At 41.2% G+C, this 24,051-nt stretch overlaps 1 protein-coding gene across 1 annotated transcript in view; it reads left to right on the plus strand.

Annotated features, from left to right (window-relative positions):
* LOC311123392 (NLR family CARD domain-containing protein 3-like) overlaps positions 1–23,273 on the plus strand; it is a 35,360-nt gene extending 12,087 nt beyond the window's left edge. The window contains exons 6-9 of the mRNA XM_084197660.1: positions 8,112–8,229; positions 21,445–21,614; positions 22,085–22,131; positions 22,729–23,273. Of these exons, the coding sequence (XP_084053786.1) occupies positions 8,112–8,229; positions 21,445–21,614; positions 22,085–22,131; positions 22,729–23,246 (853 nt within the window). The 3' untranslated portion in view covers positions 23,247–23,273. The remainder of the gene's footprint in view (positions 1–8,111; positions 8,230–21,444; positions 21,615–22,084; positions 22,132–22,728) is intronic.
* Positions 23,274–24,051: the final 778 nt, after the last annotated feature.

A 24,051-nucleotide genomic window follows, 5' to 3' on the forward strand; every position in this document is an offset into this window, starting at 1 on the left:
CCTGTATCACTCAATGAACACACACACACTGGACACACACACACAGGACACACACACTGGAAACTCACACACACACACACACACTGGACACACACACACACACACACACACACTGGACATACACACACACTGGACACACACACACACACACTGGACACAGACACACACACAAAGATTCATTTAGTAGTGTTTAGAAATATGTTATCTACTGTTAATAATGATACATTCATTCATTTATATACAGTACCAGTCAAAAGTTTGGACACGCCTACTCATTCAAGGTTTTTTCTTTATTTTTACAATTTTTAACATTGTAAAATAATAGTGAAGACATCAAAACTATGAAATAACACATATGGAATTATGTAGTAACCAAAAAAGTGTTAAACAAATGAAAATATATTTGATATTTGAAATACTTCAAATAGCCACCCTTTGTCTTGATGACAGCTTTGCACACTCTTGTCATTCTCTCAACCAGCTTCACCTGGAATGCTATTACAACAGTCTTGAAGGAGTTCCCACATATGCTGAGCACTTGTTGGCTGCTTTTCCTTCACTCTGCCGTCCGACTCATCCCAAACCATATCAATTGGGTTGAGGTCGGGGGATTGTGGAGGCCAGGTCATCTGATGCAGCACTCAATCACTCTCCTTCTTGGTCAAATAGAGGTGTGTTGAGTCATTGTCCTGTTAAAAAACAAATTATAGTCCCACTAAGCTTAAACCAGATGGGATGGCGTATTGCTGCAGAATGCTGTGGTAGCCATGCTGGTTAAGTGTGGTTAAATTCTAAATAAATCACAGACAGTGTCACCAGCAATGCACCCCAACACCATAACACCTCCTCCTCCATGCTTTACGGTGGGAACTACACATGCCGAGATCATCCGTTCACCCACACCGCTTCTCACAAAGACACGGCGGTTGGAACCAAAAATCTCCAAGTTGGACTCCAGACCAAAGGACAAATGTCCACCTGTGTAATGTCATTGCCCGTGTTTGTTGGCCCAAGCAAGTCTCTTCTTCTTATTGGGGTCCTTTAGTAGTGATTTATTTGAGGAAATTCAACAATGAAGGCCTGATTCACACAGTCACCTCTGAACAGTTGATGTTGAGCTGTGTCTGTGACTTGAACTCTGTGAAGCATTTATTTGGGCTGCAATTTCTGAGGCTGGTAACTCTAATGAACTTATCCTCTGCAGCAGAATACAATTTCAAAGTTCTTGAAATGTTCCGTATTGACTGACCTTCATGTCTTAAAGTAATGATGGACTGTCGTTTCTCTTTGCTTATTTGATGTCAGTGTGCAGCGGTAGGACGGAGTCAGGCGCAGGACACAGAACTGAGTAAATAACAAACTTTACTCTGAAAAACAACAAATCTAATTTCCACGCAGGGAAACATAACAGCTCACAGCAGTATACAACAACAAACAAAGAACAATCACGCACAAATCCATGAGGGAAGCAGAGGGTTAAATAGGGAAATAATCATAATGTGATGGGAAGCAGGGTGTTAAATAGGGAAATAATCATAACGTGATGGGAACCAGGGGGAAGCAGAGGGTTAAATAGGGAAATAATCATAACGTGATGGGAACCAGGTGTGTACAATCAAGACAAAACAAATAGAAAAAGAAATGTAGATCGGTGGCAGCTAGAAAGCCGGTGACGACGACCGCCGATAGCCGCCCACACAAGGCGGCAGGTAGCTTAGTGGTTAAGAGCATTGTGCCAGTAACCGAAAGGTTGCTGGTTCTAATCCCCGAGCCAACTAGGTGAAAAATCTGTTGATGTGCCCTTGAGCAAGGCACTTAATCCTAATTGCTCCTGTAAGTCGCTCTGGATAAGAGCGTCTGCTAAATGACAAAAAAATAAAAATAAAAGAAGAGGCACCAACTTCAGCGGAAATCGTGACATTTCCTGTGGCGGTCCTCATGAGAGCCATTTTCATCATAGCGCTTGATGGTTTTTGCGACTGCACTTGAAGAAACTTTTAACAGTTCTTAAAATGTTCCTTATTGACTGACCTTCATGTCTTAAAGTAATGATGGACTGTTGTTTCTCTTTGCTTATTTGAGCTGTTCTTGCCATAATATGGACTTGGTCTTTTACCAAAAAGGGCTATCTTCTGTATACCCCCCTACCTTGTCACAACACAACTGATTGGCTCAAACGCATTACGAAGGAAATAAATTCCACAAATTAACTTTTAAGAAGGCACACCTGTTAATTGAAAGCCATTCCAGGTGACTACCTCATGAAGCTGGTTGAGAGAATGCCAAGAGTGTGCAAAGCTGTCATCAAGGCAAAGGGTGGCTATTTGAAGAATCTCAAATATAACATATATTTTAATTTGTTTAACACTTCTTTGGTTACTACATGATTCCATATGTGTTATTTCATAGTTTTGATGTCTTCACTATTATTCTACAATGTAAAACATTTTTTATTTTTATTTTTTACAAATTTGAATGAGTAGGTGTGTTCAAACTTTTGACTGATAGTGTATATATACAGTGGGGAAAAAAAGCATTTAGTCAGCCACCAATTGTGCAAGTTCTCCCACTTAAAAAGATGAGAGAGGCCTGTAATTTTCATCATATGTACACGTCAACTATGACAGACAAATTGAGAAGAAAAAAATCCAGAAAATCACATTGTAGGATTTTTAATGAATTTATTTGCAAATTATGGTGGAAAATAAGTATTTGGTCACCTACAAACAAGCAAGATTTCTGGCTCTCACAGACCTGTAACTTCTTCTTTAAGAGGCTCCTCTGTCCTCCACTCGTTACCTGTATTAATGGCACCTGTTTGAACTTGTTATCAGTATAAAAGACACCTGTCCACAACCTCAAACAGTCACACTCCAAACTCCACTATGGCCAAGACCAAAGAGCTGTCAAAGGACACCAGAAACAAAATTGTAGACCTGCACCAGGCTGGGAAGACTGAATCTGCAATGGGTACGCAGCTTGGTTTGAAGAAATCAACTGTGGGAGCAATTATTAGGAAATGGAAGACATACAAGACCACTGATAATCTCCCTCGATCTGGGGCTCCACGCAAGATCTCACCCCGTGGGGTCAAAATGATCACAAGAACGGTGAGCAAAAATCCCAGAACCACACGGGGGGACCTAGTGAATGACCTGCAGAGAGCTGGGACCAAAGTAACAAAGCCTACCATCAGTAACACACTACGCCGCCAGGGACTCAAATCCTGCAGTGCCAGACGTGTCCCCCTGCTTAAGCCAGTACATGTCCAGGCCCGTCTGAAGTTTGCTAGAGTGCATTTGGATGATCCAGAAGAGGATTGGGAGAATGTCATATGGTCAGATGAAACCAAAATATAACTTTTTGGTAAAAACTCAACTCGTCGTGTTTGGAGGACAAAGAATGCTGATTTGCATCCAAAGAACACCATACCTACTGTGAAGCATGGGGGTGGAAACATCATGCTTTGGGGCTGTTTTTCTGCAAAGGGACCAGGACGACTGATCCGTGTAAAGGAAAGAATGAATGGGGCCATGTATCGTGAGATTTTGAGTGAAAACCTCCTTCCTTCAGCAAGGGCATTGAAGATGAAACGTGGCTGGGTCTTTCAGCATGACAATGATCCCAAACACACCGCCCGGGCAACGAAGGAGTGGCTTCGTAAGAAGCATTTCAAGGTCCTGGAGTGGCCTAGCCAGTCTCCAGATCTCAACCCCATAGAAAATCTTTGGAGGGAGTTGAAAGTCTGTGTTGCCCAGCGACAGCCCCAAAACATCACTGCTCTAGATGAGATCTGCATGGAGGAATGGGCCAAAATACATTTACATTTACATTTTAGTCATTTAGCAGACGCTCTTATCCAGAGCGACTTACAGGAGCAATTAGGGTTAAGTGCCTTGCTGAAGGGCACATTTACGTCATTTAGCAGACGCTCTTATCCAGAGCGACTTACAAATTGGTGCATTCACCCTATAGCCAGTGGGAAAACCACTTTACACTTTTTTAATTTTATTTATTTTTTTATTTTATTTGGGGGGGGGGGGGGGGGTAGAAGGATTACTTTATCCTATCCCAGGTATTCCTTAAAGAGGTGGGGTTTCAAATGTCTCCGGAAGGTGGTGAGGGACTCCGCTGTCCTGGCGTCGTGAGGGAGCTTGTTCTACCATTGGGGTGCCAGAGCAGCGAACAGTTTTGACTGGGCTGAGCGGGAACTATGCTTCCGCAGAGGAAGGGGAGCCAGCAGGCCAGAGGTGGATGAACGCAATGCCCTCGTTTGGGTGTAGGGACTGATCAGAGCCCGAAGGTACAGAGGTGCCGTTCCCCTCACTGCTCCATAGGCAAGCACCATGGTCTTGTAACGGATGCGAGCTTCAACTGGAAGCCAGTGGAGTGTGCGGAAGAGGGGGGTGACGTGAGAGAACTTGGGAAGGTTGAACACCAGACGGGCTGCGGCATTCTGGATGAGTTGTAGGGGTTTAATGGCACAGGCAGGGAGGCCAGCCAACAGCGAGTTGCAGTAATCCAGACGGGAGATGACAAGTGCCTGGATTAGGACCTGTGCCGCTTCCTGTGTAAGGCAGGGTCGTACTCTCCGAATGTTGTAGAGCATGAACCTGCAGGATCGGGTCACCGCCTTGATGTTAGCGGAGAACGACAGGGTGTTGTCCAGGGTCACGCCAAGGCTCTTCGCACTCTGGGAGGAGGACACAACGGAGTTGTCAACCGTGATGGCGAGATCATGGAACGGGCAGTCCTTCCCCGGGAGGAAGAGCAGCTCCGTCTTGCCAGGGTTCAGCTTGAGGTGGTGATCCGTCATCCATACTGATATGTCTGCCAGACATGCAGAGATGCGATTCGCCACCTGGTTATCAGAAGGGGGAAAGGAGAAGATTAGTTGTGTATCGTCAGCGTAGCAATGATAGGAGAGGCCATGTGAGGATATGACAGAGCCAAGTGACTTGGTGTATAGGGAGAATAGGAGAGGGCCTAGAACTGAGCCCTGGGGGACACCAGTTGTGAGAGCACGTGGTGCGGAGACAGCTTCTCGCCACGCCACTTGGTAGGAGCGACCGGTCAGGTAGGACGCAATCCAGGAGTGAGCCGCGCCGGAGATGCCCAGCTCGGAGAGGGTGGAGAGGAGGATCTGATGGTTCACAGTATCAAAGGCAGCAGACAGGTCTAGAAGGACAAGAGCAGAGGAGAGAGAGTTAGCTTTAGCAGTGCGGAGAGCCTCCGTGACACAGAGAAGAGCAGTCTCAGTTGAATGACCAGTCCTGAAACCTGACTGGTTTGGATCAAGAAGGTCATTCTGAGAGAGATAGCAAGAGAGTTGGCTAAAGACGGCACGCTCAATAGTTTTGGAAAGAAAAGAAAGAAGGGATACTGGTCTGTAGTTGTTGACATCAGTGGGATCGAGTGTTGGTTTTTTGAGAAGGGGTGCAACTCTCGCTCTCTTGAAGACGGAAGGGACATGGCCAGCGGTCAAGGATGAGTTGATCAGCGAGGTGAGGTAGGGGAGAAGGTCACCGGAGATGGTCTGGAGAAGAGAGGATGGGATGGGGTCAAGCGGGCAGGTTGTTGGGCGGCCTGCAGTCACAAGTCGCAGGACTTTATCTGGAGAGAGAGGGGAGAAAGAAGTCAAAGCATAGGGTAGGGCAATGTGAGTAGGACCAGCAGTGTCATTAGACTTAACAAACGAGGATCGGATGTCGTCAACCTTCTTTTCAAAGTGGTTGACGAAGTCATCCACAGAGAGAGAGGAGGGGGGGGGGGGATTCAGCAGGGAGGAAAATGTGGCAAAGAGCTTCCTAGGGTTAGAGGCAGATGCTTGGAATTTAGAGTGGTAGAAAGTGGCCTTAGCAGCAGAAACAGATGAAGAAAATGTAGAGAGGAGGGAGTGAAAAGATGCCAGGTCGGCAGGGAGTTTAGTTTTCTTCCATTTCCGCTCCGCTGCCCGGAGCTCTGTTCTGTGAGCTCGCAATGAGTCATCAAGCCACGGAGCTGGAGGGGAGGACCGAGCCGGCCGGGAGGATAGGGGACACAGAGAGTCAAAGGATGCAGAAAGGGAGGAGAGGAGGGTTGAGGAGGCAGAATCAGGAGATTGGAGGGAGAAGGATTGAGCAGAGGGAAGAGATGATAGGATGGAAGAGGAGAGAGTAGTGGGAGAGAGAGAGCGAAGGTTGCGGCGGCGCATTACCATCTGTGTAGGGGCAGAGTGAGTAGTGTTGGAGGAGAGCGAGAGAGAAAAGGAAACAAAGTAGTGGTCGGAGACATGGAGGGGAGTTGCAGTGAGATTAGTAGAAGAGCAGCATCTAGTAAAGATGAGGTCAAGCGTATTGCCTGCCTTGTGAGTAGGGGGGGACGGTGAGAGGGTGGGGTCAAAAGAGGAGAGGAGTGGAAAGAAGGAGGCAGAGAGAAATGAGTCAAATGTGGACGTAGGGAGGTTGAAATCCCCCAAAACTGTGAGGGGTGAGCCATCCTCAGGAAAGGAACTTATCAAGGCGTCAAGCTCATTGATGAACTCTCCAAGGGAACCTGGAGGGCGATAGATGACAAGGATATTAAGCTTAAATGGGCTAGTGACTGTGACAGCATGGAATTCAAATGAGGAGATAGACAGATGGGTTAGGGGAAAAATTGAGAATGTCCACTTGGGAGAGATGAGGATTCCTGTGCCACCACCCCTCTGACCAGATGCTCTCGGGGTATGCGAGAACACATGGTCAGACGAGGAGAGAGCAGTAGGAGTAGCAGTGTTTTCAGTGGTAATCCATGTTTCCGTCAGCGCCAGGAAGTCGAGGGACTGGAGGTTAGCATAGGCTGGGATGAAGTCAGCTTTGTTGGCAGCAGAACGGCAGTTCCAGAGGCTGCCTGAGACCTGGAACTCCAGGTGTGGGGTGCGTGCAGGGACCACCAGGTTAGAGAGGCAGCAGCCACGCGGTGTGGGGCGTTTGTGTAGCCTGTGCAGAGAGGAGAGAACAGGGATAGGCAGAGGCATAGTTGACAGGCTGTAGCAAATGGCTACAATAATGCAGAGGAGATCGGAATGAAATGAACTAAACATCTGGGAGAGGAGAGAGCAGGGCCTCCCTCACCAAAACTTCCACCTCAGAAACTATAATTGTTTCACTGAACCACCCGAACAAAAACTCTCCCAACTTAAATACCAGCAACAGTGTGTGAAAACCTTGTGAAGACTTACAGAAAACGTTTGACCTGTGTCATTGCCAACAAAGGGTATATAACAAAGTATTGAGAAACTTTTGTTATTGACCAAATACTTATTTTCCACCATAATTTGCAAATAAATTCATTAAAGATCCTACAATGTGATTTTCAGGAAAAAAAATTCTCATTTTGTCTGTCATAGTTGACGTGTACCTATGATAAAAATTACAGGCCTCTCTCATCTTTTTAAGTGGGAGAACTTGCACAATTGGTGGCTGACTAAATACTTTTTTCCCCCACTGTACATATATGAATAGATATGGCAGGTTTCAGGACTCTGATGTATCTGAAAAAGTTTAAAATATATTTTTTTTTTTACACCACCAAAGAATAACAGTGTGGTTTTAATATGATTTTACTCTTGCAGGCTGTCAGGCTGTCTAGTCACAGAGGAAGGCTTTGACTACATACTGTTGACTATTTTTCATATTAGTATATGTCACCTTTTATTTGAGGTTTTTCATACATATCTGTTTTAGTGTTTAGATACGAAAGCACTTCATGTATCTAGTTCTCCCATTTGAAAAAGTCGTAATAATTTGGACATATTCACTTATATTGTATTAAAGTAGTCATAAGTTTAGTATTTGGTCCCATGTATACTCAATACAATCTAAATCTGATACCTCACTGTCTGTCTTTTGACTGATACTGCTTTTTAAACTGGTCTGGTCAGTCTTCTCAAATATTTGTAATATACATGTTTCCATCTACAAGCAATACTTTGATAATTTGTCATTTCTAATAACGATACATTCATTTATGAATAGATATGGCAGGTTTCAGGACACTGATGTATCTCAACATGTAGAAAAAATATACTGCCACTATTTTCACCACCAAAGAATATCAGTGTGGTTTTAATATGATTTGACTCTTTGCAGGCTTTCAGGCTGTCTAGTCACAGAGGAAGGCTGTGCTTCTCTGGTCTCAGCTCTGAAGTCAAACCCCTCACACCTGAGAGAGCTGGATCTGAGTAACAATGACCTGAAGGATTCAGGAGTGAAGCTGCTCTCTGCTGGACTGGGGAATCCCCACTGTAAACTGGAGACTCTGAGGTCAGTATTCCTGTAGTTGGTCAACAAGTGAGAACTGTTCACCAGATCCACATGTGTTTACCAGGCACACATAGTCCACAGCATATGTCTTTGGACAGTGAAGCTTACAGTTTTACATTTGGTTCTATACTCCAGCATTTTGGATTTGAGATAAAACGTTTCATATTAGGTGACATTACAGAATGTCACCTTCTATTTGAGGTTAATGGTGAGAGGTTAGCATGTTTTGTTGTAGCCTCTGTAACATTCTCATTCATTATTATTCATGATTCATTCATGATTTTTCTTAATCATGTCATCATCAGGATTAATTTAGTAGTGTTTAGAAACATGTTATCTACTCACTTAGACAGGAAATTAAACCAGTCATCATCCACCATTCAGTTACTGTTGGGCAAAACATAACCCAAAACACAACCAAAACAAACTGCAAATGTAACCAACGAGTTTGGACCAAATACTCAACTTTTGACTAGTTTAATACACTATAAAAATGTCACCTTTTATTTGAGAGTATTCATGCATACCTGTTTTACTGTTTAGATATGAAAGCACTTTATGTAGGTAGTTGTCTCATTTGAAAAATACGTAATTATTTGGACAAATTCATTTAGTCATAAGTTTAGTATTTGGTCCCATATTCCTTACCCACAGTGATTACCTCAAGCTTGTGATTCTACAAACTTGTTGAATACATTTGCAGTTTGTCTTGGTTGTGTTTTGGATTATGTTTTTCCCAATAGAAACTGAATGGTGAATAATGTCCTGTCATTTTGGAGTCACTTCACTTGTATTGTCAGTAAGAATAGAATATGTTTCTGAACACTTCTACATTCATGTGGATGCTACCATGATTATAAATAATCATGAATGAATCGTGAATGATGATGAATGAGAAAGTTACAGAGGAACAAGGATCATACCCCCTCTGTTATTGATAATGGTGAGAGGTTAGCATGTTTTGTTGTATCCTCTATAACTTTCTCACTCATTATTATTCATGATTCATTCATGATTTTTATTAATCATGTCATTATCAGGATTCATTTAGTAGTGTTTAGAAACATGTTATCTACTCACTTAGACAGAAAATTACTCCAGTCATCATCCACCATTCAGTTACTATCGGGCAAAACATAACCCAAAACACAACCAAAACAAACTGCAAATGCAACCAACAAGTTTACAACCAAATACTCAACTTTTGACTACTTTAATACACTATAAGTGAATTGGTCAGAATACTTATGACTTCTTCAAATAGGGGGACTAGATATATAAAGTGCTTTCATTTCTAAATGGTGAAACAGATATATATGAAAATATCCTAAAATAAAAGGTGACATTATATACTGTCACCTCATATGAAACATTTGATCTCAAATCCAAAATGCTGGAGTACAGAGACACATTTAAAATGTTAGCTTCACTGTCAAAATAGATATGGTGTGGACTGTATACTCAATACAATCTAAATATGATACCTCACTGTCTGTCTTTTGACTGATACTGCTTTTTAAACTGCTCTGGTCAGTCTACTCAAATATTTGTAGTATACATTTTTCTCTCTACAATCAATATACAGTGGGGGAAAAAAGTATTTAGTCAGCCACCAATTGTGCAAGTTCTCCCACTTAAAAAGATGAGAGAGGCCTGTAATTTTCATCATAGTTACACGTCAACTATGACAGACAAAATGAGGGAAAAAAAATCCAGAAAATCACATTGTAGGATTTTTCATGAATTTATTTGCAAATTATGGTGGAAAATAAGTATTTGGTCAATAACAAAAGTTTCTCAATACTTTGTTATATACCCTTTGTTGGCAATGACACAGGTCAAACGTTTTCTGTAAGTCTTCACAAGGTTTTCACACACTGTTGCTGGTATTTTGGCCCATTCCTCCATGCAGATCTCCTCTAGAGCAGTGATGTTTTGGGGCTGTCGCTGGGCAACACAGACGTTCAACTCCCTCCAAAGATTTTCTATGGGGTTGAGATCTGGAGACTGGCTAGGCCACTCCAGGACCTTGAAATGCTTCTTACGAAGCCACTCCTTCGTTGCCCGGGTGGTGTGTTTGGGATCATTGTCATGCTGAAAGACCCAGCCAAGTTTCATCTTCAATGCCCTTGCTGATGGAAGGAGGTTTTCACTCAAAATCTCACGATACATGGCCCCATTCATTCTGTCATTTACACGGATCAGTCGTCCTGGTCCCTTTGCAGAAAAACAGCCCCAAAGCATGATGTTTCCACCCCCATGCTTCACAGTAGGTATGGTGTTCTTTGGATGGAACTCAGCATTCTTTGTCCTCCAAACACGACGAGTTTAGTTTTTACCAAAAAGTTATATTTTGGTTTCATCTGACCATATGACATTCTCCCAATCCTCTTCTGGATCATCCAAATGCACTCTAGCAAACTTCAGACGGGCCTGGACATGTACTGGCTTAAGCAGGGGGACACGTCTGGAACTGCAGGATTTGAGTCCCTGGCGGCGTAGTGTGTTACTGATGGTAGGCTTTGTTACATTGGTCCCAGCTCTCTGCAGGTCATTAACTAGGTCCCCCCGTGTGGTTCTGGGATTTTTGCTCACCGCTCTTGTGATCATTTTGACCCCACGGGGTGAGATCTTGCGTGGAGCCCCAGATCGAGGGAGATTATCAGTGGTCTTGTATGTCTTCCATTTCCTAAGAATTGCTCCCACAGTTGATTTCTTCAAACCAAGCTGCTTACCTATTGCAGATTCAGTCTTCCCAGCCTGGTGCAGGTCTACAATTTTGTTTCTGGTGTCCTTTGACAGCACTTTGGTCTTGGCCATAGTGGAGTTTGGAGTGTGACTGTTTGAGGTTGTGGACAGGTGTCTTTTATACTGATAACAAGTTAAAACAGGTGCCATTAATACAGGTAACGAGTGGAGGACAGAGGAGCCTTTAAAGAAGAAGTTACAGGTCTGTGAGAGCCAGAAATCTTGCTTGTTTGTAGGTGACCAAATACTTATTTTCCACCATAATTTGCAAATACATTCATTAAAAATCATACAATGTGATTTTCTGGATTTTTTTTTCTCATTTTGTCTGTCATAGTTGACTTGTACCTATGATGAAAATTACAGGCCTCTCTCATCTTTTTAAGTGGGAGAACTTGCACAATTGGTGGCTGGCTAAATACTTTTTTCCCCCACTGTATGATCATTTCTAATAATGAAACATTCATTAATTTATGAATAGATATGGCAGGTTTCAGGACACTGATATATCTGAATATGTTGAAAAAATATACTGCCAATATCTTCACCACCAAAGAATAGCAGTGTGGTTTTAATATGATTTGACTCTTTGCAGGCTGTCAGGCTGTCTAGTCACAGAGGAAGGCTGTGCTTCTCTGGTCTCAGCTCTGAAGTCAAACCCCTCACACCTGAGAGAGCTGGACCTGAGTAACAATGACCTGAAGGATTCAGGAGTGAAGCTGCTCTCTGCTGGACTGGGGAATCCCCACTGTAAACTGGAGACTCTGAGGTCTGTATTCCTGTAGTTGGTCAACAAGTGATAACTGTTCACCAGATCCACATGTGTTTACCAGGCACACATAGTCCACACCATATGTGTTTGGACAGTGAAGCTTACAGTTTTACATTTGGTGCTATGCTCCAGCATTTTGGATTTGAGATAGAATGTTTCATATTAGGTGACAGTATATAATATCACCTTTTATTTGAGGTTTTTCATACATATCTGTTTTTCCGTTTAGATAGGAAAGCATTTTATGTGTCTAGTTCTCCCATTTGAAGAAGTCGTAATTATTTGGACAAATTCATTTAGTCAGAAGTTTAGTATTTGGTCCCATATTCCTTACCCACAGTGATTACATCAAGCTTGTGATTCTACAAACTTGTTGAATGCATTTGCAGTTTGTCTTGGTTGTGTTTTGGATGATGTTTTTCCCAATTGAAACTGAATGGTGAATAATGTGGCAGGTAGCTTAGTGGTTAAGAGTGTTGTGCCAGTAACCGAAATGTCGCTGGTTCTAATCCCCGAGCCAACTAGGTGAAAAATCTGTCGATGTGCCCTTGAGCAAGGAACTTAACCCTAATTGCTCCTGTAAGTCGCTCTGGATAAGAGCGTCTGCTAAATGACGTAAATGTAATGTCCTGTCATTTTAGAGTCACTTCACATGTATTGTCAGTAAGAATAGAAGATGTTTCTGAACACTTCTACATTCATGTGGATGCTACCATGATTATGAAAAATCATCAATAAATCGTGAATGATGATGAATGAGAATGTTACAGAGGAACAAGGATCATACCCCCTCTGTTATTGGTAATGGTGAGAGGTTAGCATGTTTTGTTGTAGCCTCTGTAACTTTCTCACTCATTATTATTCATGGTTCATTCATGATCTTTCGCAATCATGGCAGTCACAGGCTTGATTTAGTCATTGCATTCAAAGAATATGGGACCAAATACTAAACTTTTGACTACTTTAATACACTATAAGTTAATTGGTCAGAATACTTTACTTCTTGAAAAAGGGGGACTAGATACATAAAGGGCTTTTATTTTTCTAAATGGTGAAACAGATATGTATGAAAATTCCCTCAAATTAAAGGTGACATTATATACTGTCACCTCATATAAAACATTTGATCTCAAATCCAAAATGCTGGAGTATAGAGCCACATTTAAAATGTTAGCTTCACTGTCAAACTAGATATGGTGTGGACTGTATACTCAATACAATCTAAATCTGATACCTCACTGTCTGTCTTTTGACTGATACTGCTTTTTAAACTGGTCTGGTCAGTCTACTCAAATATTTGTACTATACATGTTTCTCTCTACAATCAATATATGATCATTTCTAATAATGAAACATTCATTAATTTATGAGTAGATATGGCAGGTTTCAGGACACTGATATATCTGAATATGTTGAAAAAATATATTGCCACTATTTTCACCACCAAAGAATAGCAGTGTGGTTTTAATATGATTTGACTCTTTACAGGCTGTCAGGCTGTCTAGTCACAGAGGAAGGCTGTGCTTCTCTGGTCTCAGCTCTGAAGTCAAACCCCTCACACCTGAGAGAGCTGGATCTGAGTAACAATGACCTGAAGGATTCAGGAGTGAAGCTGCTCTCTGCTGGACTGGGGAATCCCCACTGTAAACTGGAGACTCTGAGGTCTGTATTCCTGTAGTTGGTCAACAAGTGATAACTGTTCACCAGATCCACATGTGTTTACCAGGCACACATAGTCCACACCATATGTGTTTGGACAGTGAAGCTTACAGTTTTACATTTGGTGCTATGCTCCAGCATTTTGGATTTGAGATAGATTGTTTCATATTAGGCAATAGTACAGAATGTCACCTTTTATTTTAGGTTTTTCATACATATCTGTTTTTCCGTTTAGATAAGAAAGCATTTTATGTGTCTAGTTCTCCCATTTGAAGAAGTCGTAATTATTTGGACAAATTCATTTAGTCAGAAGTTTAGTATTTGGTCCCATATTCCTTACCTGCAGTGATTACATCAAGCCTGTGATTCTACAAACTTGTTGAATACATTTGCAGTTTGTCTTGGTTGTGTTTTGGATGATGTTTTTCCCAATAGAAACTGGTATGGTGAATAATGTCCTGTCATTTTGGAGTCACTTCACTTGTATTGTCAGTAAGAATAGAAGATGTTTCTGAACACTTCTACATTCATGTGGATGCTACCATGATTATGAATAATCATGAATGAATTGTGAATGATGATGAATGAGAAAGTTACAGAGGAACAAGGATCAGTCCCCCTCTGTTATTGGTAATGGTGAGAGGTTAGCATGTTTTGTTGTAGCCTCTGTAACTTTCTCATTCATTATTATTCATAATTCATTCATGATTATTCTTAGTCATGGCATCATCAGGAATAATTTAGTAGTGTTTAGAAACATGTTATCTACTCACTTAGACAGAAAATTACTCCAGTCATCATCCACCATTCAGTTACTATTGGGCAAAACATAACCCAAAACACAACCAAAACAAACTGCAAATGCAACCAACGAGTTTGGAACCAACTACGAAACTTTTGACTACTTTAATACACTATAAGTTAATAGGTCAGAATACTTATGACTTCTTCAAATAGGGGGACTAGATACATAAAGTGCTTTCATTTCTAAACGGTGAAACAGATATGTATTAAAATACCCTCAAATAAAAGGTGACATTATATACTGTCACCTCATATGAAACATTTGATCTCAAATCCAAAATGCTGGAGTATAGAGCCACATTTAAAATGTTATCTTTGTCAAAATAGATATGGTGTGGACTGTATACTCAATACAATCTAAATCTGATACCTCACTGTCTGTCTTTTGACTAATACTGCTTTTTAAACTGCTCTGGTCAGTCTACTCAAATATTCGTACTATACATGTTTCTATCTACAAGCAATACTTTGATAATTTGTCATTTCTAATAATGAAACATTCATTAATTAATGAATAGATATGGCAGGTTTCAGGACACTGATATATCTGAATATGTTGAGAAAATATATTGCCACTATTTTCACCACCAAAGAATAGCAGTGTGGTTTTAAAATGATTTGACTCTTTACAGGCTGTCAGGCTGTCTAGTCACAGAGGAAGGCTGTGCTTCTCTGGTCTCAGCTCTGAAGTCAAACCCCTCACACCTGAGAGAGCTGGATCTGAGTAACAATGACCTGAAGGATTCAGGAGTGAAGCTGCTCTCTGCTGTCCTGGGGAATCCCCACTGTAAACTGGAGACTCTGAGGTCAGTATTCCTGTAGTTGGTCAACAAGTGATAACTGTTCACCAGATCCACATGTGTTTACCAGGCACACATAGTCCACACCATATGTCTTTGGACAGTGAAGCTTACAGTTTTAAATTTGGTTTTTAGATACAATGTTTCATATTATGCAACAGTACAGAATGTCACCTTTTATTTAAAGATTTTCATACATATACAGGTAGGGAAAAAAGTATTTGATCCCCTGCTGATTTTGTACATTTGCCCACTGACAAAGAAGTGATCAGTCTATAATTTTAATGGTAGGTTTATTTGAACATTGAGAGACAGAATAACAACAAAAAAATCCAGAAAAACGCATGTCAAAAATGTTATAAATTGATTTGCATTTTAATGAGAGAAATAAGTATTTGACCCCCTCTCAATCAGAAAGATTTCTGGCTCCCAGGTGTCTTTTATACAGGTAACGAGCTGAGATTATGAGCACACTCTTAAAGGGAGTTCTCCTAATCTCAGCTTGTTACCTGTATAAAAGACACCTGTCCACAGAAGCAATCAATCAATCAGATTCCAAACTCTCCACCAAAGAGCTCTCCAAGGATGTCAGGGACAAGATTGTAAACCTACACAAGGCTGGAATGGGCTACAAGACCATCGCCAAGCAGCTTGGTGAGAAGGTGACAACAGTTGGTGCGATTATTCGCAAATGGAAGAAACACAAAAGAACTGTCAATCTCCCCCGGCCTGGGGCTCCATGCAAGTTCTCACCTCGTGGAGTTGCAATGATCATGAGAACGGTGAGGAATCAGCCCAGAACTACACGGGAGGATCTTGTCAATGATCTCAAGGCAGCTGGGACCATAGTCACCAAGAAAACAATTGGTAACACACTACGCCGTGAAGGACTGAAATCCTGCAGCGCCTGCAAGGTCCCCCTGCTCAAGAAAGCACATATACATGGCCGTCTGAAGTTTGCCAATGAACATCTGAATGATTCAGAGGAGAACTGGGTGAAAGTGTTGTGGTCAGATGAGACCAAAATCGAGCTCTTTGCCATCAACTCAACTCGCCGTGTTTGGAGGAGGAGGACTGCTGCCTATGACCCCAAGAACACCATCCCCACCGTCAAACATGGAGGTGGAAACATTATGCTTTGGGGGTGTTTTTCTGCTAAGGGGACAGGATAACTTCACCGCATCAAAGGGACGATGGACGGGGCCATATACCGTCAAATCTTGAGTGAGAACCTCCTTCCCTCAGCCAGGGCATTGAAAATGGGTTGTGGATGGGTATTCCAGCATGACAATGACCCAAAAGACACGGCCAAGGAAACAAAGGAGTGGCTCAAGAAGAAGCACATTAAGGTCCTGGAGTGGCCTAGCCAGTCTCCAGACCTTAATCCTATAGAAAATCTGTGGAGGGAGCGAAAGGTTCGAGTTGCCAAACGTCATCCTCGAAACCTTAATGACTTGGAGAAGATCTGCAAAGAGGAGTGGGACAAAATCCCTCCTGATATGTGTGCAAACCTGGTGGCCAACTACAAGAAACGTCTGACCTCTGTGATTGCCAACAAGGGTTTTGCCACCAAGTACTAAGTCATGTTTTGCAGAGGGGTCAAATACTTATTTCCCGCATTAAAATGCAAATCAATTTATAACATTTTTGACATGTGTTTTTCAGGATTTTTTTGTTGTTATTCTGTCTCTCACTGTTCAAATAAACCTACCATTAAAATGATTGACTGATCATGTCTTTGTCAGTTGGCAAACGTACAAAATCAGCAGGGGATCAAATACTTTTTTCCCTCACTGTATATTTTACCGTTTAGAAATGAAAGTACTTTATTATGTAGTTCTCCCATTTGAAAAAGTCATAATTATTTAGACAAATTAATTTAGTCAAAAGTTTAGTATTTGGTCCCATATTCCTTACCTGCAGTGATTACATCAAGCCTGTGATTCTACAAACGTGTTGAATGCATTTGCAGTTTGTCTTGGTTCTGTTTTGGATGATGTTTTTCCCAATATAAACTGAATGGTGAATAATGTCCTGTCATTTTGGAGTCACTTCACTTGTATTGTCAGTAAGAATAGAAGATGTTTCTGAACACTTCTACATTCATGTGGATGCTACCGTGATTATGAATAATCATGAATGAATCGTGAATGATGATGAATGAGAAAGTTACAGAGGAACAAGGATCATACCCCCTCTGTTATAGGGGGACTAGATACATAAAGTGCTTTCATTTCTAAATGGTGAAACAGATATGTATGAAAATACCCTCAAATAAAAGGTGACATTATATACTGTCACCTCATATGAAACATTTGATCTCAAATCCAAAATGTTGGAGTATAGAGCCACATTTAAAATGTTATCTTCACTGTCAAACTAAATATGGTGTGGACTGTATAGTCAATACAATCTAAATCTGATACCTCACTGTCTGTCTTTTGACTGATACTGCTTTTTAAACTGCTCTGGTCAGTCTACTGAAATATTTGTCATATGCATTTTTCTATCTACAAGCAATACTTTGATAATTTGTCATTTCCAATAATGGAACATTCATTTATGAATAGATATGGCAGGTTTCAGGACGCTGATATATCTGAATATGTTGAAAAAAATATACTGCCACTATTTTCACCACCAAAGAATAGCAGTGTGGTTTTAATATGATTTAACTCTTTACAGGCTGTCAGGCTGTCTAGTCACAGAGGAAGGCTGTGCTTCTCTGGTCTCAGCTCTGAAGTCAAACCCCTCACACCTGAGAGAGCTGGATCTGAGTAACAATGACCTGAAGGATTCAGGAGTGAAGCTGCTCTCTGCTGGACTGGGGAATCCCCAATGTAAACTGGAGACTCTGAGGTCAGTATTCCTGTAGTTGGTCAACAAGTGATAACTGTTCACCAGATCCACATGTGTTTACCAGGCACACATAGTCCACACCATATGTCTTTGGACAGTGAAGTTTACAGTTTTACATTTGGTGCTATGCTCCAGCATTTTGGATTTGAGATCAAATGTTTCATATGAGGTGACAGTATATAATGTCACCTTTTATTTGAGGGTATTTTCATACATATCTGTTTCACCATTTAGAAATGAAAGCACTTTATGTATCTATTTCTTCCATTTGAAAAAAGTCTTAATAATTTGGACTACTTAAAGTAGTCTTAAGTTTAGTATTTGGTCCAATATTCTTTGCCTGCAGTGATTACATCAAGCTTGTGATTCTACAAACGTGTTGAATGCATTTGCAGTTTGTCTTGGTTGTGTTTTGGATGATGTTTTTCCCAATAGAAACTGAATGGTGAATAATGTCCTGTCATTTTGGAGTCACTTCACTTGTATTGTCAGTAAGAATAGAAGATGTTTCTGAACACTTCTACATTCATGTGGATGCTACCATGATCATGAATAATCATTAATGAATCGTGAATGATGATGAATGAGAAAGTTACAGAGGAACAAGGATCATACCCCCTCTGTTATAGGGGGACTAGATACATAAAGTGCTTTCATTTCTAAATGGTGAAACAGATATGTATGAAAATACCCTCAAATAAAAGGTGACATTATATACTGTCACCTCATATGAAACATTTGATCTCAAATCCAAAATGTTGGAGTATAGAGCCACATTTAAAATGTTATCTTCACTGTCAAACTAAATATGGTGTGGACTGTATAGTCAATACAATCTAAATCTGATACCTCACTGTCTGTCTTTTGACTGATACTGCTTTTTAAACTGCTCTGGTCAGTCTACTGAAATATTTGTCATATGCATTTTTCTATCTACAAGCAATACTTTGATAATTTGTCATTTCCAATAATGGAACATTCATTTATGAATAGATATGGCAGGTTTCAGGACGCTGATATATCTGAATATGTTGAAAAAAATATACTGCCACTATTTTCACCACCAAAGAATAGCAGTGTGGTTTTAATATGATTTAACTCTTTACAGGCTGTCAGGCTGTCTAGTCACAGAGGAAGGCTGTGCTTCTCTGGTCTCAGCTCTGAAGTCAAACCCCTCACACCTGAGAGAGCTGGATCTGAGTAACAATGACCTGAAGGATTCAGGAGTGAAGCTGCTCTCTGCTGGACTGGGGAATCCCCACTGTAAACTGGAGACTCTGAGGTCAGTATTCCTGTAGTTGGTCAACAAGTGATAACTGTTCACCAGATCCACATGTGTTTACCAGGCACACATAGTCCACACCATATGTCTTTGGACAGTGAAGTTTACAGTTTTACATTTGGTGCTATGCTCCAGCATTTTGGATTTGAGATCAAATGTTTCATATGAGGTGACAGTATATAATGTCACCTTTTATTTGAGGGTATTTTCATACATATCTGTTTCACCATTTAGAAATGAAAGCACTTTATGTATCTATTTCTTCCATTTGAAAAAAGTCTTAATAATTTGGACTACTTAAAGTAGTCTTAAGTTTAGTATTTGGTCCAATATTCTTTGCCTGCAGTGATTACATCAAGCTTGTGATTCTACAAACGTGTTGAATGCATTTGCAGTTTGTCTTGGTTGTGTTTTGGATGATGTTTTTCCCAATAGAAACTGAATGGTGAATAATGTCCTGTCATTTTGGAGTCACTTCACTTGTATTGTCAGTAAGAATAGAATATGTTTCTGAACACTTCTACATTCATGTGGATGCTACCATGATTATGAATAATCATGAATGAATGGTGAATGATGATGAATGAGAAAGTTACAGAGGAACAAGGATCATACCCCCCTCTGTTATTGGTAATGGTGAGAGGTTAGCATGTTTTGTTGTAGCCTCTGTAACTTTCTCATTCATTATTATTCATGATTCATTCATGATTTTTATTAATCATAACATCATCAGGATTAATTTAGTAGTGTTTAGAAACATGTTATCTACCCACTTAGACAGAAAATTACCCCAGTCATCATCCACCGTTCAGTTACTATTGGACAGAACATAACCCAAAAACAACCAAAACAAACTGCAAATGCAACCAATGAGTTCACAACCAAATACTCAACTTTTGACTACTTTAATACACTATAAGTCAAATGGTCAGAATACTTATGACTTTTTCAAATAGGGGGAATAGATACATAAAGTGTTTTCATTTCTAAACGGTGAAAAAAATATACTGGCACTATTTTGACCACCAAAGAATAGCAGTGTGATTTTAATATGATTTGACTCTTTGCAGGCTGTCAGGCTGTCTAGTCACAGAGGAAGGCTGTGCTTCTCTGGTCTCAGCTCTGAAGTCAAACCCCTCACACCTGAGAGAGCTGGATCTGAGTAACAATGACCTGAAGGATTCAGGAGTGATGCTGCTCTCTGCTGTACTGGGGAATCCCCACTGTAAACTGGAGACTCTGAGGTCAGTATTCCTGTAGTTGGTCAACAAGTGATAACTGTTCACCAGATCCACATGTGTTTACCAGGCACACATAGTCCATACCATATGTGTTTGGACAGTGAAGCTTACAGTTTTACATTTGGTGCTATGCTCCAGCATATTTGAATTTGAGATAGAATGTTTCATATTAGGCAACAGTACAGAATGTCACCTTTTATTTAAGGTTAATGGTGAGAGGTTAGCATGTTTTGTTGTAGCCTCTGTAACTTTCTCATTCATTTTTATTCATTATTCATTCATGATTATTCTTAATCATGGCATCATCAGGATTAATTTAGTAATGTTTAGAAACATGTTATCTACTCACTTAGACAGAAAATTAATCCAGTCATCATCCACCATTCAGTTACTATCGGGCAAAACATAACCCAAAACACAACCAAAACAAAATGCAACCAACGAGTTTGGGACCAAATACTAAACTTTTGACTACTTTAATACACTATAAGTGAATTGGTCAGAATACTTATGACTTCTTCAAATAGGGGGACTAGATACATGAAGTGTTTTCATTTCTAAACGGTGAAACAGATATGTATTAAAATATCCTCAAATAAAAGGTGACATTATATACTGTCACCTCATATGAAACATTTGATCTCAAATCCAAAATGCTGGAGTATAGAGCCAAATTTAAAATGTTATCTTCACTGTCAAAATAGATATGGTGTGGACTGTATACTCAATACAATCTAAATCTGATACCTCACTGTCTGACTTTTGACTGATACTGCTTTTTAAACTGCTCTGGTCAGTCTACTCAAATATTTGTACTGTACATTTTTCTCTCTACACACAATATTATGATTTTTTCTAATAATAATATATATATATATATGGCAGGTTTCAGGACACTGGTATAAATGAAAATGTTGAAAAAATATACTGCCACTATTTTCACCACCAAAGAATAGCAGTGTGGTTTTAATATGATTTGACTCTTTGCAGGCTGTCAGGCTGTCTAGTCACAGAGGAAGGCTGTGCTTCTCTGGTCTCAGCTCTGAAGTCAAACCCCTCACACCTGAGAGAGCTGGACCTGAGCTACAATCACCCAGGAGACTCAGGAGTCAGACTGCTCTCTGCTGGACTGGAGGATCCACACTGCAGACTGGAGAAACTAAAGTATGTAGAGGGTTTATGGCAATGTTCATATCAGACATGTTGGAGTTATCAGGCTAGTTAAGACAAACATTCTGACCACCACTTGGACTAAGTTATATAAAGACTGTGTGTGTGTGTGTGTGTGTGTGTGTGTGTGTGTGTGTGTGTGTGTGTGTGTGTGTGTGTGTGTGTGTGTGTGTGTGTGTGTCCGTCCAGTGTGTGTGTGTGTGTGTGTGTGTGTGTGTGTGTGTGTGTGTGTGTGTGTGTGTGTGAGTGTGAGTGTGAGTGTGAGTGTGAGTGTGTGAGTGTGAGTGTGAGTGTGAGTGTGAGTGTGAGTGTGAGTGTGAGTGTGAGTGTGAGTGTGAGTGTGAGTGTGTGTGTGTGTGTGTGTGTGTGTGTGTGTGAGTGTGTGTGTGTGTGTGTGTGTGTGTGTGTGTGTGAGTTCAGGTGTATCCCTCAATGACAGTCTGTTCTTCTGCTTACCGCTACAGTGTGGAACATGGTGGAGAGAACACAATGACACCTGGACTTAGAAAATGTGAGTGTTGACTGCTGTGAAGAATATGACTAAGAATAAGTCTTAATTCAAGTGAAGTCAAAGTCAAAGACCACCATCATTACTTACTTGGTCATATTAAATATCAGCTGTAGTTCTACAGAAGCACAAATCAGGGACACCAAAGTTTACAAAGAGTTGCTTTGACAATGTGTGTGTCTGTGTGTGTGTGTGTGGCGTGTTCGTGTTACTTTAGAAATGTGTGTGTGTGTTCATGCATGAAGATGTGTGTGTGTCCAGGGTGTGTGTGTTCAGGATGTGTTTCCAGTGTGTGTGTGTTCAGGATGTGTGTGTGTGTTCATGCATGCATACAGGTGTGAGTGTGTGTTCAATGTGTTTGTGTGTGTACAGGATGTGTGTGTGTGTCTTCAGGATGTGTGTGTGTGTAATTAATGGGAATAAGTATGTTTTATATTACCATACAGTATAACATATGATCATTCAACAAGTCTCAAGTTACCTTAACTTCTCCTTTTGATACCTAGAAACATCTACATTAAATGAATTAGTGAAAAGTGAGTTAACATTCTAATGTGAATGATGATGATTTCTAATATTGTGTCTGGTTTCATCCATCAGATGTCTGTGATCTCACACTGGACCCAAACACAGTAAACAGATTCCTCTCTCTGTCTGAGGAGAACAGAAAGGTGACATGTAGGAGAGAGGAGCAGCCGTATCCTGATCACCCAGAGAGATTTGAGGACAGGGAACAGGTGCTGTGTAGAGAGGATCTGACTGGGCGCTGTTACTGGGAGGTAGAGTGGAGTGGGAGAAGGGCTGATATAGGAGTGGCATATAAAGGAATCATCAGGAGAGGAAGGGGTGACTGTAGGATTGGATACAATGACAAGTCCTGGAGTCTGATCTGCTCTGACAACAGTTACTATGCCTGGCACAATAATAAGTCCACTACCATAGACGTCCCCTCCTCCAGATCCCACAGAGTAGGAGTGTATCTGGACTGGCCAGCCGGCACTCTGTCCTTCTACAGAGTCTCCTCTGACACACTGACCCGCCTGAACACATTCCACTCCACATTCACTGAGCCCCTCTATCCAGGGTTTAGGGTTTGGGACTCGGTGTCCCTATGTTAAATACACACTGGACACACACACACACTGGACACTGTACACACACACACACACTAGACACACACACATACACTGGACACACACACACACACACACATACACTGGACACACACTGACACACTGGACACACACACACACTGGACACTCACACACACACACTGGACACACACACACACATACTGAACACACACACACACTGGACACACACACTGACACACACTGGACACACAAACACACTTGATACACACACACTGTACACACACACACACACACACACACACACACACACACACTGAACAAACACACTGAACACACACACACACCGGACAAACAAACACTGGACACACACACACACACACACACACACACAGGACACACATACATTGATCACACACACTGGACAAACACACCCACACACTGGACACTGTACACACATACACACACTAGACACACACACACACACACACACTGACACACACACACACACTGGACACACACACACACTGGACACACACACACACACTGAACAAACACACTGGACACACACACACACACACTGGACAAACACACACACACACACACACTGGACACACACACTGGACACACACACACACACACTGGACACACACACTCACACACACTGGACACACACACAGACACACACACAGGAAACACACACAGGACACACACACACACTGGACACACACACACACACACACTCCTGACACACACACACAGGACACACACACACACACTGGACACACACACACACACACACACTCACACACACTGGACACACACACACACA

The sequence above is a fragment of the Coregonus lavaretus genome, assembly GCF_964263955.1.
Source record: "Coregonus lavaretus genome assembly, contig: HAP1_SCAFFOLD_241, whole genome shotgun sequence".
In the NCBI taxonomy this organism is placed as follows: domain Eukaryota; kingdom Metazoa; phylum Chordata; class Actinopteri; order Salmoniformes; family Salmonidae; genus Coregonus; species Coregonus lavaretus.